We start from the raw sequence: 13,464 nt of genomic DNA on the forward strand, positions 1-13,464 counted from the left end.
AATGTACAGAGCACTGCAAAAGTTGAATTGTCCCTCCTTGTTGATACCTAGCAGCCTGGACCTGTGTGGAGGCAGGTTCTTTTGTTGGGCAGGAACAGGACTAGGAGGCCCCTTCCTAGAGGCAGTTTGTCCTTGTGGGCTTGCAATGTCCATCTCTTCCCCAATGGATGCAATGGGTACTTGATTCAAGTGGGCCCCAAAACCCAGTGGTGGTGGATCTGCATCCTTTGCCAGGGCTGAAACTTGCCCATCCTTGCAGTGGTAGGGCTTCATCTATGCAGTGAGGGTACTATTAATGATCTTTGTTTTGTCTGCTTGACAAAGGCTACTTCTCTTTCATTTTATTTCTGTTCAGACCCCAGTAGAGGAGGTACCAGCTGCTATTGCCCCCTTCCAAGGCAGAGTGCTCATTGGCGTGGGGAAACTCTTGCGGGTATATGACTTGGGCAAGAAGAAGCTGCTCCGGAAGTGTGAGAATAAGGTATTTAGAACGTGTTGTGTGTGTTTGTGTGCGCAGATCTCCTGGATGCTGCATTTCCTAAGGCAGACATTCCCTATCGCTTTTAACAAATTTGGTTGAAACCTTTGAACTTTTTTCAAGCTCCAGGGAAACGTTCTCTTGCCCAGAACTTTGGCTTCCTTCAAAAATTTAGGAATTAAGCAATTCTTAAATTGCTTAAGGGGTAAGTCTTCAGGGCTGTTTCCACCCTCTCTGTACCTTATTACATTTCACTGGATAGATAATCATTTTCTTTCCCTTTCGAATAGAATTGAGAATCTGAGGCTCAAAAGTGTGGTCTTGTGTTTCTGAAGCCATGGCCTATGATTCACATAAGGTGATAGTTGAAAGTTTTGGATTTTTTTAGTCATTCCTGACACCAACTTTATAATGGTGTAGTGAACAGTCTGCACAAAAGGGCACAGAGCAGGCTGGAGCCCTCCAAATGTTTTGGACTACAACTCTCATCAGCTGTCAGCGTAGCCATTGGTCAAGGATGATGGGATTTGTAGTCCCAAACATCTGTTGGGTGCTGGGTTATAGAAAGTAGAAATAGGAAGATTTTCATATTTCACATATTTGCTTTTCCCTTGTTTGTTTGGCTTTCTGAGTATTCTAGAATCAGGAGAGCTACCTAGAATGATGTTAGCACTGGTTCTCAGTGCACATTCAGATATAGAAAGTGATCACAGATAAGCAATGTCCCAACTCCCCTTTTCTCTCTTAGAAAGCTACAGCTGTTGCACTATAAATGATCATAGCCTTGCAGAGAGATGCCCGTGATGTTCAGATTTCATGAAGGCTCAGGAAGGGATTTTAGGGCTTGCCTTGAACAGCCTCCCCTTTCTGCTTTTTGAACTGCTTTTCTAAATTGCTGTCACTTCCCAGCACATTGCCAACTACATCTGTGGGATCCAGACCATTGGGCACCGAGTGATCGTCTCAGATGTCCAGGAGAGCTTCATCTGGGTGCGCTACAAGAGGAATGAGAACCAGCTGATCATTTTTGCAGATGACACCCACCCCCGCTGGGTCACCACTGCCTGCCTCCTCGACTATGACACAGTGGCTGGGGCTGACAAGTTTGGCAACATCTGTGTGGTGAGTCAGCCTGAAGGCAGCCAGGAAACTCCTGGGGCTCATTTGAGAACTGTCCTGCTGTCGTTTTGATTCCCTGATGTGGGAGATGCCAGTGAAACCCCAGCCTTTTGTTAAGCACCATTTAGCTGGTGATCTGAGACCTTTCTCCTACACTCAGACGCTGCTGTCATGGGCGGTGGCAACTTCCTCTGGACACTCTTCTGCCAAAGTGCACACCTTGTGACTGTTCTGTTAATGGAGACATATGCTTGGTTGCTCTCCTTTTGTGGCTTGGATCACACATCACAGTCAGCCCACAGCTAAAAACAGACTGTGGATTTATGTGGTTGTGTTGGTGCATGCTGCTGAAAAATTCTTGCTTTGCTCCTCTCCTACTACTGCTGCTGCGACGGCTTGTTGTGACTTCCAGACCTCATCCCGTTGTTTGTTTGCTTCCAACAAGCACAAGCAATGAGTCAAGAACAAACCTTGGCTAACTCTCATGATTTGTTGGGGGAGAAACATGCTGTGAACCCAGGTTGGGGCACTCACTGTGGTTTGATGTGACATGCAGAGTGTTTGCTTGTTTGGGCTTACAACACCTTCTAGTTATTCCCATTTGCCACTGAGGCCATGCGCGAGTTTGACTCTCTTGATGCCTCCTCCTGTAGGTGCGGCTGCCGCCCAACACAAATGATGAGGTAGACGAGGACCCAACTGGAAACAAGGCATTGTGGGATAGAGGCCTTCTTAATGGGGCTTCTCAAAAGGTAACTTTGGTGTAGGGAAGGGGGTGCTTCCTCAGGTGAGAAACTGGAGGCTCTTTCTAGTTTTCTGGTTATTTATTAACTTCATTACCTGCTTATTTCTGGAACTGGCAACTTCCTTTTTAAGAATATATAAATCTACTGATAAAAAACATGTTAGAGTGATTTTTTTTTTTTAAGCCAGAGTATCCCTATGGAATTAATAACATGACTGTCTCCCTGCTGGAGCCTGAAACGGCTTTTGAAATTAACTTCTGTGTCTATGTAAATGCAGTGTGGAGCAGAGTTAAACCCCTGCATAGAGTGAAATTGTACTCATGTGGTCAAGCAGGTGCCTTTGGAGCTTTGTAATTAGGGTTGTTTGTAGTTTTTTTTTGTGCACAAAGGAATAGAGATTTTTTAAAAGTTCACAGAAAAATCTCTTCCGTGTTCTTGAAATGCTGTAACATGATACAGGCAAAGCTTTTGTGATTTCCCACTACTCTGCTTTGAGAAGTTCCTGGGGATAGGAGGGACAGTTTTCCTTTCCAATAGGGGAACATTGGACCCTTGTTAGTTAAATGAAACTTGAAACAGTATGAGGGAGAAACAACCCAGGACAACTGACCCCATGTAATTGTTGAGCCAGTATAGGGAGTATGAAGTGATTCAGGTTTGCTTAATTTTTTATTTTATTTGCAATGTCTTCTGAGGTTCATAGCACCCCTGTTACTGTAGGAGAGGTATCCCTCCTACACAATTTTATTTTTTACACTTAGCTAGCAGGAAGTAAATTTTAAGACATATTTCAACAGTCATCCTGTTTTAGGGGGGGATAATTTAATTGACACTGCATTTTAGAAATGTGAAATACAGTCCTAATGAAATACTGTGCTCATAATGGAAGGGGTCCAATGTACTCCAGTAGCCTAATAGCACCTCCTTCCCCAAGCATTACACATAGGAAATCACTGTTGCAAGTTTGCATTATAAGTGTGTTTAGAAATGTCCTCACCAACCACTGGAAGTGATAAATGTAGGTTTTCTTTGATGAAAATGAGATTGTCTGGATTTAATGCATTATCTTAGGTCACCTGCTGAAGTCTTGCTTGTCTTCCTTTCAGGCAGAGGTGATTATGAACTACCATGTAGGGGAAACAGTCCTGTCCCTGCAGAAGACAACTCTAATCCCCGGAGGCTCTGAATCTCTTGTCTATACGACCTTATCTGGGGGCATTGGCATTCTGGTCCCGTTTACATCACATGAGGTAGGAAGTTCTTGTATGATGGAAATACTAAGAGTTGTGCAGCAGGAACACTTAATGCCCTGCAGTAGTGACAGTGAGTTATGGGAGGATGGAAGACAAAGCTGAAAGGGTGGGGAGGCTATGCCACTCCCTGCCCACAGTTGGCCTCTTGGCTCTTCCTTGTGTGGATCAGAAATGGATCTGCTTTAATGCACGTACTGAGCTTGGCTGCTGTTGGACCTCCTGAGCTGCCTATGGCTCTCTTTGCTCTCTGTATCTCTCCCCCCCCCCCCCAGTGCATACACTGATATCTGGCAATATAATGTACCCTGAAAACCTTTGCTGACACAGGTGACGCCCACATTTGCCAGTTGGCTCTGCCCATGAGGCATGACTGAAATTTTATTGCATGACAGAATGAAGCAGAGCTAAAAAGGACTCACGGAAATTTTGGCATTTGGTTGCCCAAGGTACAAATGGGCTGGGCTACTCGTTAGAAGCATCTGTCCAAGGAAAGGACTGGGTGACATATTTTACAGGAATATATAGCCCCTGCTCTGACTCACCCTCATAAGTTTACTATACTCAGTTGTTATAACTGCCAGAATGGCCAGACATCACGCCCAATCATAAGCCAATTAGCCAATAAAGCTCTAGGAGAAGACATGATCCCAATGGAGATTTATAAGACCAGATTTCTGGTCGCCCATTTTTGCAAAACAGTTTTCATATATTAACAGCTCAGGTTACATACCGGAAGGGTGGAAGCTGAGTATAATTGCCCCAATATACAAAAAGGGTGATTAGAAAAATCCTGCCAGTTATAGACCCATTAGTTTGTTAGATGTAGCCTCTAAACTATATGCCAGGCTCCTCCTTGGGAGGCTGGATGAATGGGCAGATACAAATAAGGTGATATCTGAAGTCCAGGCCGGTTTCCGAAGAGGGAAATCTACATTGGACCGGTGCTTTGTGATGAACTTTCTGCTATGTAAATACATCCTTCCCCAAAATGTGTTGTCAACCAGTGTACCAATCACAGCTGCTCCTCTTTTCAGTGCTGGCCCCGGGTGTGGCCTGACATTGCTGCTTCCAGCTGTTTTCCTTTCCCTTTGATGGCGCTCTCTCTTTTCAGGATCATGACTTCTTCCAACATGTTGAGATGCATCTGAGGTCTGAACACCCTCCTCTCTGTGGACGAGACCACCTCAGCTTCCGCTCCTATTACTTCCCAGTGAAGGTAGGCTGAGTTTGTGGGTCTCTGCTACATGTCCATCATATGCTAGTAAGCACTTGAGCTCTGCTCATGGGTAAAAGTTGCCAATGTGAAGGCCAAATTTCCCCCTGCATTTTATGCTTGGTCAGAGCATCTGCTGAGGTTGCTGGAATGGCTTTTCCAGGACAGGATTCTGCTTGCTAAGAAGGGTAATCAGCAATGGAGCCTATATGTCTATGTGATTCTCTGACCTTTTCACCATCTGGGTGGTTTGTCTGAACGGACGTTTATCTTTTCTAAGTGATATGTATAGATTTCAAGCCCCCCTATTGCTGTTCTCCCTGGTGATGGTATTATCCTGTTAGAACTGACCTAGGTATCAAGGTGGGTCTACTTTTTTCTTTGGAAACCAGGTGTTTCTCTTGGGTCACCTGTACATCATGGATAGGGCAGCACTGTCCATTGTGTCAGAATTCGGTTTCTGGCCCCCCCATATGAATCTGCATTTCAGGAAATGCTTCTGTGACAATGAGGAGTCATGCAGCAGGTTATTTTTGCATTAGCACGGTTAAGTCTTCATTTCTAGACTTGCAGCGTTATCAGTGTAGCTCTAAAGCTGCAAGTTCACCACATGCCAAGCCCTGGGGTGATCTTGAGCAAGATAGTTCGAGTTTTGGGGGTTGTTTTTTTTTTGCTGGAGTTTTCTAGTTTTTTGTGCCCCCCCCCCCAATTCCATGGACTTGTGGACACCTTCATTTTTCACTTTTAGGCAAATGTCTGCTGAATACCTGTACTTTTTTAGAGAGAGAATTTGCTTTTATTCATTCTGACTCTTGTGGAGAATCTTTGGGCCTCTTAGACAAGCCTCTTGTTCTGTGTGCTTTGGGTTTGCTTTCTTTGCAGCTTCTAAAATAGCCCCCCACCCTTTCTTTCTCTTGCTAGAATGTCATTGATGGGGATCTGTGTGAGCAGTTCAACTCCATGGAGCCCAACAAGCAGAAGAACGTGTCTGAAGAGCTGGACAGGACCCCACCAGAGGTGTCCAAGAAGCTGGAGGACATCCGCACCCGCTATGCTTTCTGAGAGGCGCCTTTTCAGGGACGTGGCTGGGATTCCTGTTCCAAAGATGTTTTGAAGGGTATGAGCTTTTTTGGCCAGTTGCTCCCACTTTGGTACTCTTGTTTTCTTCCAGCGACTTGAAAGTCCAACCATGTCATCAACCTGTTCTGTCCATGCTGTTCCAGGAGTCAGTCAGGTTCTCCCAAGTGGCGAGGCCTCCCCTTTCAGGTGTGTTTCTGGCTCCACCCTTTTATAGACAGTTTGGGTGCTGCACCCACTACCAACCTGCCCTTGGACAAGGCCCTGGTGCCCTTTCCTTGTCAAGTGAGCTAGCTAGATGAAGTCCCCTTTTCTGAGTTGGTAAGATATAAGCACAGGGACGTTAGGGCTCCTCCTCTTCTTCCATTGGCCAGTGTCTGGGAAGCCTTGTGGGCGTGGCTGGTGTAATTTTTCCATCCTGCAGTTTTTATCTCTGTGTTTGTAAATAGAGTCTTGTACCAAGTTAGCCTTTTGTCTGCTGAAGAGATGGCCTGTATGATTCTGGCCATAGATTTTTCTTTAATAAAACCCAGCATCTGGATTAAAGGTTGGCTGACAAACCTGTTTGGTGACTTCTCTCATGAATTTTACCTGCTCCTGGGGACATGAGCTAGGGAGGAGCTACCAATGGCACATTAATTTCATGGGAGGATCAATCTTGTCATTCATTTTAAAATGCCACGTTTCCCTGCACTTGCAGTGTCTAGTATTAGGCTCTGTATTTCTCTAGAGATCTTACTCTCCATTTACTCTGCTGTGGAAGACTTGTTCAGCCCTCTCAGCTGTCCTAAGGATGTTTATACTTGAGTTCTGGAATTGTCTCCCAACCTACCCTACCCTACCTACCCCTTCAGATAAGATAACGTTGTTATGTTTACTTTCCTCAAAAGCAAACCTTTTGCACTCCCTCCCTCCGAGCCATTATTCAGGCTGCATTACATGTGAATGACAGATCTCTTTGTTTCTATGGTGGGCTGACTACTTGTTTTAAATGTAATATAGGGGTTTGATTCATACGAGTCAGCCTGGCCCAATAGTCAGGGATAATGGGAGCTGTTTGCAAATATTTGGAGGGCACAGGTTCCTGACCTCTGGAGGACAGTGCAGATGTCTATGGAACTTGTGACTGGCTGCAGCTCCTAAACACAGATACTTGCTTGAAGAGATACAAATGCCCTTCAGATATTATGGGGACCAGATGTTTAGTTCAAAATGTGCTGGCTGCTGAGAGATCAGTGTCTGGTTTTAATAGTCGTGAGCTCACCTTTAGTTGAGGTCCAGCTAGAAATACAGTGGAACCGGCAGCACTGCCCCTTGGTGGAATGGGCACTTGCCGGATCAGGCTATAGAGAACTTATGAGCAGTATTTTATTTAAGCCCAAAGCCAGGTGATTTCAGATCTAGAAATTGGGCCAAGGCTTTCTGGGCCTTTTTCAAAAGTTTCCTGGTGCTTCGGGTTGCTTTTGTTTCAAATGTCTTCACTGAACAATTACTTTAAAGGACTATTTCTCCTTCCATGTATGGATGTGGGAGTTCTGGATTGGATATCATCCATTTCAGAAGTAGAACTAACTAAGCAAATTCTCTTGTCAGCTGAAAATCTCTCTTTCGGCTAGGCTCTGACATGCTATGTCAAGCTGCCACACTGGACCTTCTCTGGCTCCAAGAAAAGGAGAGCCCATCCCATCAGAAGGGAGCCAGTAGCCAGTGAGGGATTGCGGAAAAGGGAGTAACCTGTGTCTGGTTGGGAAGTCTCTTGCCCTCTTAGACAAGGCCAGAGCGGAGCAGCATGTAGCCTTTGAGGACTGCTGCTGCCCAGCTGCCTCATTAAGGTTGGGGCTGGTGGAGAGGCCTAACACAGCCCAGCCTTGAAATGGTTCAGTGATTAGGGGTGGGGATTGATGTGAAGGGCAACTGTCAGTGACAAAGACCGTGGTAAAGCTTGCTGTGGGGAAGAACTATCTTCTATGCTGCTATAGTGGAAGCTACAGAAATAATACCCCTCAGACTTCACCCCCGTTACTTCTCCACATACACAAGCAGGCACACTTGGATATTCTATGGGCATGGAAATGCTGGTTTCTTGCTACAAGGTGTTGGAAATATGCAAATGGCTGTGAGAAGAGCTTTGGGGATTGATGCACTGGCTGGTACTGAAATCAGCAAGGCCCAGCTCCTTTCTCCTAGTCCAGGGGCTGGGGCTTTAGAGCAACAGCATTAGAAAAAGGCATGCCCCAGAAGGCTAAAAAACAACAACACATGCTTTTTGCTTTCCATGTGAGAAGATACAGAGACACAGCTATTGATTGCTACTTCCACTGTTGGAGGCAGTGTGCTTCTGAATACCAGTTGCAGGGAATCACATGAGGAGTTTCTATTGTGCTCTGCCTTTGAGTTTCCTACAGGCATCTGGTTTGTCTCTGCCAGAGCGGGATGGGTCTTTGCTACAATCCAGCAGGCTCTTATGCTCGTCTGAAATACACCTTAAGACATCTCTCTTAAGAACCCCTACTAGGCTAGAACTCTAGAAGGTGTTGCTTTGTTTTAAAAAAATACACTTACCTTTCGATTTCTGTAACCATAAATTCAGAATTGGAATGGCTGGGACAAATGTGTGTTAGCATTTGTGTTGTGATTCCAGTAGGGTTACAGGTAGGAAAACCACCTGTGGATGTTGTGTGCCTGGCCTGAAGAAACAACTGCTTTCTTCCTCTTATGCGTAGGAGAGTAAGAATGGGTGGGATGGGGTGGGAGGAACCAATTTGCGTTAATTACAGTACAACTTTTTATTAATACTGGAATCTTCACAGTGCATTCGTTACTTGTAGCAGTGACTATTTTAAATGAAGGGAGAGGATAATTAACTTTTAAGAATGAAAGAGGGTGGGTGGGTAAGGCCAGGGCTGCTAGCAAAAGGGGGGGGGGGTAGGGAAAATAAATTAGAAAAAAAGAACAAGTTAACAGCACCAGAATAGTTAACATCAGTTGAGAGAGACATTTTAAAGGGTTTTTTTCCTCTGTACAAAAAAATAAAATAAAAATAAAAAGCAAAATGCAAACATTTCTCACGCATTGTCACTGTTGTCATTTCTGGCCATGACAGGGAGGAGGGGGGCACCCACAGGAAGGTTGGTTGGTTAGAAACTAAACTGTTATTACTACGACAGTATAAGAGTTAAGGAGGCTACAACGTGACACCCACGCAAGCGCACATAAGACATCTGGGCTGTGGGGAGGGTGGAGGGGACTGCTGTGGCTCTATGTACAACAACGACAACACCAGGCCCTGCTGTGCCTTGCAGGAGCTAAGGATGGGGAGACGGGGAGGATCCAGCAAGAGGGAGCAGGCGCAGTTGTGCTTTCTCAGAGGCTTCTAGGCACCCCAGCCCTCAAGGGGCCTTGAGTTGGCTGGTTTGTATTCACCACCGCTGTGCTTTGCTTGTGCCTCACCACACAGCACTCAACGCTGTCCACAGCTGTGCTCTCACTCTACTTTAGAAAGGGTTGTTGACCACCATGCTGCTGCTATGAGAAATGTGGTGGCATCTCTCTTGGAATAATTGTCACAAGCCCATCTTTCATTTTTTTCTTTGCATGGGTAAGCTCTGTACTCGAATGCCTGGCCAGTTCAAAGACAAAGGAAGCCCCTAATGTCTAGCATGGGCTCTGCCTCCCCCACTTAGCCACCCCATATGTGCTACATCTGTGCTGTTCAGTGATCCTTGGATACTCAACAATCCCAGGAGAGGAAAGCAAGACATGCTCATTCTTGAGCCCAACAAACACAAAAGGTGGAGGTTATGCATCAGGGGCCGTTTAATGGACCCTCATTTGTTGAGGAAGCTTGATCTGTAAAGCATGAGACTCTTAACCCAGGGCCAGGCCCCATGTTGGACAAAAGATTTCTGTATTGCAAAGGGTTGGACTAGATGACCCTCATTGTTCCTTCCAACTCTACAATTCTGATTCCTTCCTAGTCAAAGCACAGGGAAAGGCGTCTCCCTCTTTCCCCCTCACGTTAGACCACCTTATTTCCCAGCCACTGACTTTCCCCATCACTTTCTCTTTCTTTCAAGACTCCCCTTTCCCAACATCACTTTCCATTTGCCAACAGAGCCGATTTCTAGACTTTCTGGGACAATATCAGGGAGAGTACAAGGTAGAAGATCCAAGTCTCTTGCACTCTCCAGATCTGGGTATAAGATTACGTAACTAATATAAATAAACTCAATGAATTTATCCAAACCCTTAAGTTGTTTCTGCGGGGCAACTTCTTCTGTTCCAAATTTGGGGAGGCAGGTGGAAGTAAGCAAAACAGCTTAAAAAGTTGATAGGCACTATTTGTATTTATGTTCCTTCTGACTACCTGGCTTGCATGCCCTAAATTCCAGCCCTGCTGAACTCTTAACTCCCATCAGGCCCAGAAACCGGCTAGCCCATGGTCAGCATTGATGGGAGTCTTAATAACATTGGAAGGTGAAAAGTTATCCATCCCTGGTCTAAAACAGTGAGAAATGTGGATATTCTTACAGCAGCTGCATGGCCCAAGCTGGAGCTTCTGGCTGGGAGCTGCAATCCAACTTATGCTCCTTCAGCTCCAAGCACAAAGGAAGAAGCTGTGCTGAATATTCATTTGGTTATAGATCTGGAGGCCAAAACCAGAACAAGGGAGCTGGTCTGTTTCTGTAAATCCCCTCTGCCCCCATTTTTAAAGCCTGCTTGTGGCAATTCTTTCCTCACTTTCTGCTGGGACTCTAATTTCATGAGCAGGTCAGGGTGAATCGGGGAATCGTACTATGAATGCAATGTGGTTGACCGTATAGCAGATCTGGCTAAGCAGCAGCAACATCGCCAAGAGGGTTGGTTCAGCTATTTCCCTCTCTGCAGATACTTTTAACCCCTTTCAAAGTATCCACCCAATATTGACAAAATGGGGTGCCTTTTGATGCTGTTAGAAGAGGCACCCTGCCACACACTCACAGGCTTAGTCATAACCATACCCATACTTGGCCAAAACAGGCTCACATTGGAAAAGGCAGAGGACACTGCCCCAGACCCAGCACTCCGCCTAACACTGCTTGGCAGCAGCCTCCCACAACAAAGATCTTTCCTATTCTTATCTGGAGATGCCAACAGTTGAACCTGGGACCTTCTGCATGCCAAGCAGGTGCTCTACCACTCTGCTACAGCCTTTCCAGTGACACCAGAACCTGTGAGCATCAGTTTAACAACCTTTGGCCTTGCCAGATGGTTGTAGGAGAATTCAAGAGCAGACACCCTTGGTCTTTGCACACACCCTGCTTTCAAAACCCTCTAAGGCCCTCAATTACCAAAGTCCTCCACTACCATCCACAAAAAGACTTCTTTTGCCCCTATATCCACTTAGCTACAGCTATTCCAGAGCAACAGCCATCCACCTTCACCTTTCCATCACTACCAATTCTGCTCCCTCCCACCCACCTTCAAGGGAGAACCATGGCCGCTGCTCTTATCAAAAGGTTCAAGCCCAGTCCTGAAGTGGCACTGAGGGCAGATCAACAGCAGCCCAACCCTCGGCCTCTCAGATTACAGAGCTCCTACCCCACTTGGGACGAGAGCGCAATCCTCTTCCTGAATATAACCAACCTGCCCACTCTGCTCCCAGTAGAGCCACGGAGGAAACGGAGGCCGATAAATCTGTGGCTGTGACTCAACCTCTTGTTGGGGGGGATTGGGCCCTCCTGCCTGGTGACATGCCTGCAGGTTGTCCACTCCCTGCCCCTTGCACCCTCTCCTCCAGCTGCGCATTTGGGATCCACCTAGGAACACGAGAGGCTTCCGGGATTGTTCACGGGGGTGTTAACTGCTGCTTGTAAAGTCTTTCTTGAAGTAGCTGATACAAACAGATGGCAAACAGAAAATAACTGGAAAGACAGACAGACAGACAGACAGAGCTGTGAAGGGAGGATTCAGCACAGGACTAACAGTGCATTTTTTTTGTCCGGAGGAGTGGGTGCTCTCTAGGAACGGCAGCCTCCATTTCTTTGCCATGTGCAAGTGTGTCGGGGTGTGTGTGTGTAGTTTATACTAAGAACACTGTAGTTGCTAGATCCAGTTCAGGTTTTCACTCCTCCCTGATAATCATGGAGCAAGGGAATGGCCTCCCTCGTGGCGGCAGCAGCAGCAACCGGTCTCTCTGCAGGCCAGGATGAAGGAAGGTGCAGGAGGGGAAAGGAAACCTGGGCAGGGCAGCAGATGGAAAAACAATGTGTATAAAAGAGGCTCCAAAACCAGTTCAGTGCCAGGCTGTGCCTGTGCAGGTTTGTTAGCAAAGGCGTATAGATTAGTCTCCTTTATATCTAGACTCTGACACGATCTCCATAAAGTGGCTTTGCCTTTTGTGGTTCATTTACTTCTCTTCCATTTCCCCTGGTTTAGTCCTGACTCTGGTTGCTCTCCAGCCACTGGGTGGGCACTGAGCAGGCGCTGGGGAAGAGTCCATCACAAAAACCGGGGCGCCGACCTGTCATTGGTGATGGTCCTGCGAAGCCGCACCCCACGCCGGATAGCCACCAGCATGTCTTCCGCCGGAGGGTCGCTGGAGGCCGCCGGGGGAGGAGTGGGTGTCTCTTCCCCGGGACCGAGGGCAGAGACCCCCGTGGGGAAGGGAAACTGACCCTCGCCAAGGGCATGGGCACTGGCTACCAGCTCCCCAATCTTCTCCACCAGGCTGTGCCGGTTGGCTGCCAGCTGCTGCTGCTCCTCCTCCTCTGTGGAGAGGTGCTTCCCGGCATACACAGAGATCTCCATCACGTTGCTGCCCCAGGCGGTGTTTGGCAGGCTCAGCCTCTTGGGCGAGGCTTTGGCAAAGTCCATGGCGCTTGGTGAGGCATCGTCAGTGTAGAACACACATTCCTCGCTGCCCACCCGGGTGGGGCCGGTGTACCCAGGGGAGTCAGGCACTGTTGGCGTCTTGACAGGGACGATGGGGGGTCTGATGGGAATGGGGCCGGCGTTGGAGAGGGTTCGGCGTACTGTGGGCTTGGTGGAAGGTGTGCGGCGGATGGTGGCCACCCCTGGCGTGGCGCCGGTGGGCAGGGCAGTGCCGGTGGGCAGGCCAGCAGTAGAAGCAGGCCGCTTGGTCTGGATCATGCGCCGGTAATTCTGGGCGATGTTGCTGTTGCGAGGGATAGTCGAGGATTTGTCGAATTCGCTCTGGCTCTCCCCTTCCATGTCACCGTTCACGGAATAGCAGTCGTAATCTGAGCCTGTGGAGGCGACAGATGGACAGGGTGGGTGTCAGCATTCTCAGCTGGCAGGTGCAGCACAGCCAAGCAGCCACTGCTGGACTCCATGCGCAAAACTCTCCACTATATGAGATCTTTCATACGTATATATTTTGATTTTGTTAATATATATAACCTGTGTCTATTTTAGTTGTAAGCTGCCTTGAATCCCATGGGGGGGGGGGAAGGCAAGATATAGATAAATGTAATAACCATGTATGCCACCCTAAAAAAAATTATCGTTAAACTGGGCAACCACATTAAGTAAAACGCCACCCCACCCCTTCCCTGTGTGCCAAGAAGCCCATTGGCA

At 47.2% G+C, this 13,464-nt stretch overlaps 2 protein-coding genes across 10 annotated transcripts in view; one reads left to right on the forward strand and one right to left on the reverse strand.

The window, feature by feature from the left end:
* SF3B3 (splicing factor 3b subunit 3) overlaps nucleotides 1-6,450 on the forward strand; it is a 32,197-nt gene extending 25,747 nt beyond the window's left edge. For all 4 annotated transcript variants that reach the window (XM_083749890.1, XM_083749891.1, XM_083749893.1 and 1 more), the window contains exons 21-26: nucleotides 356-481; nucleotides 1,388-1,600; nucleotides 2,251-2,349; nucleotides 3,450-3,593; nucleotides 4,708-4,812; nucleotides 5,731-6,450. In XM_083749890.1, coding sequence (XP_083606016.1) covers nucleotides 356-481; nucleotides 1,388-1,600; nucleotides 2,251-2,349; nucleotides 3,450-3,593; nucleotides 4,708-4,812; nucleotides 5,731-5,871 — 828 coding nt within the window. In that variant the 3' untranslated portion in view covers nucleotides 5,872-6,450. The remainder of the gene's footprint in view (nucleotides 1-355; nucleotides 482-1,387; nucleotides 1,601-2,250; nucleotides 2,350-3,449; nucleotides 3,594-4,707; nucleotides 4,813-5,730) is intronic.
* A 2,207-nt stretch (nucleotides 6,451-8,657) lies between these two features.
* Nucleotides 8,658-13,464, reverse strand: part of MTSS2 (MTSS I-BAR domain containing 2) — a 58,665-nt gene continuing 53,858 nt past the window's right edge. For all 6 annotated transcript variants that reach the window (XM_083749904.1, XM_083749902.1, XM_083749900.1 and 3 more), the window contains one exon: nucleotides 8,658-13,133. In XM_083749904.1, coding sequence (XP_083606030.1) covers nucleotides 12,367-13,133 — 767 coding nt within the window. In that variant the 3' untranslated portion in view covers nucleotides 8,658-12,366. The remainder of the gene's footprint in view (nucleotides 13,134-13,464) is intronic.

The sequence above is a fragment of the Podarcis gaigeae genome (assembly GCF_964106915.1).
Source record: "Podarcis gaigeae genome assembly, chromosome: 8".
In the NCBI taxonomy this organism is placed as follows: Eukaryota; Metazoa; Chordata; class Lepidosauria; order Squamata; family Lacertidae; genus Podarcis; species Podarcis gaigeae.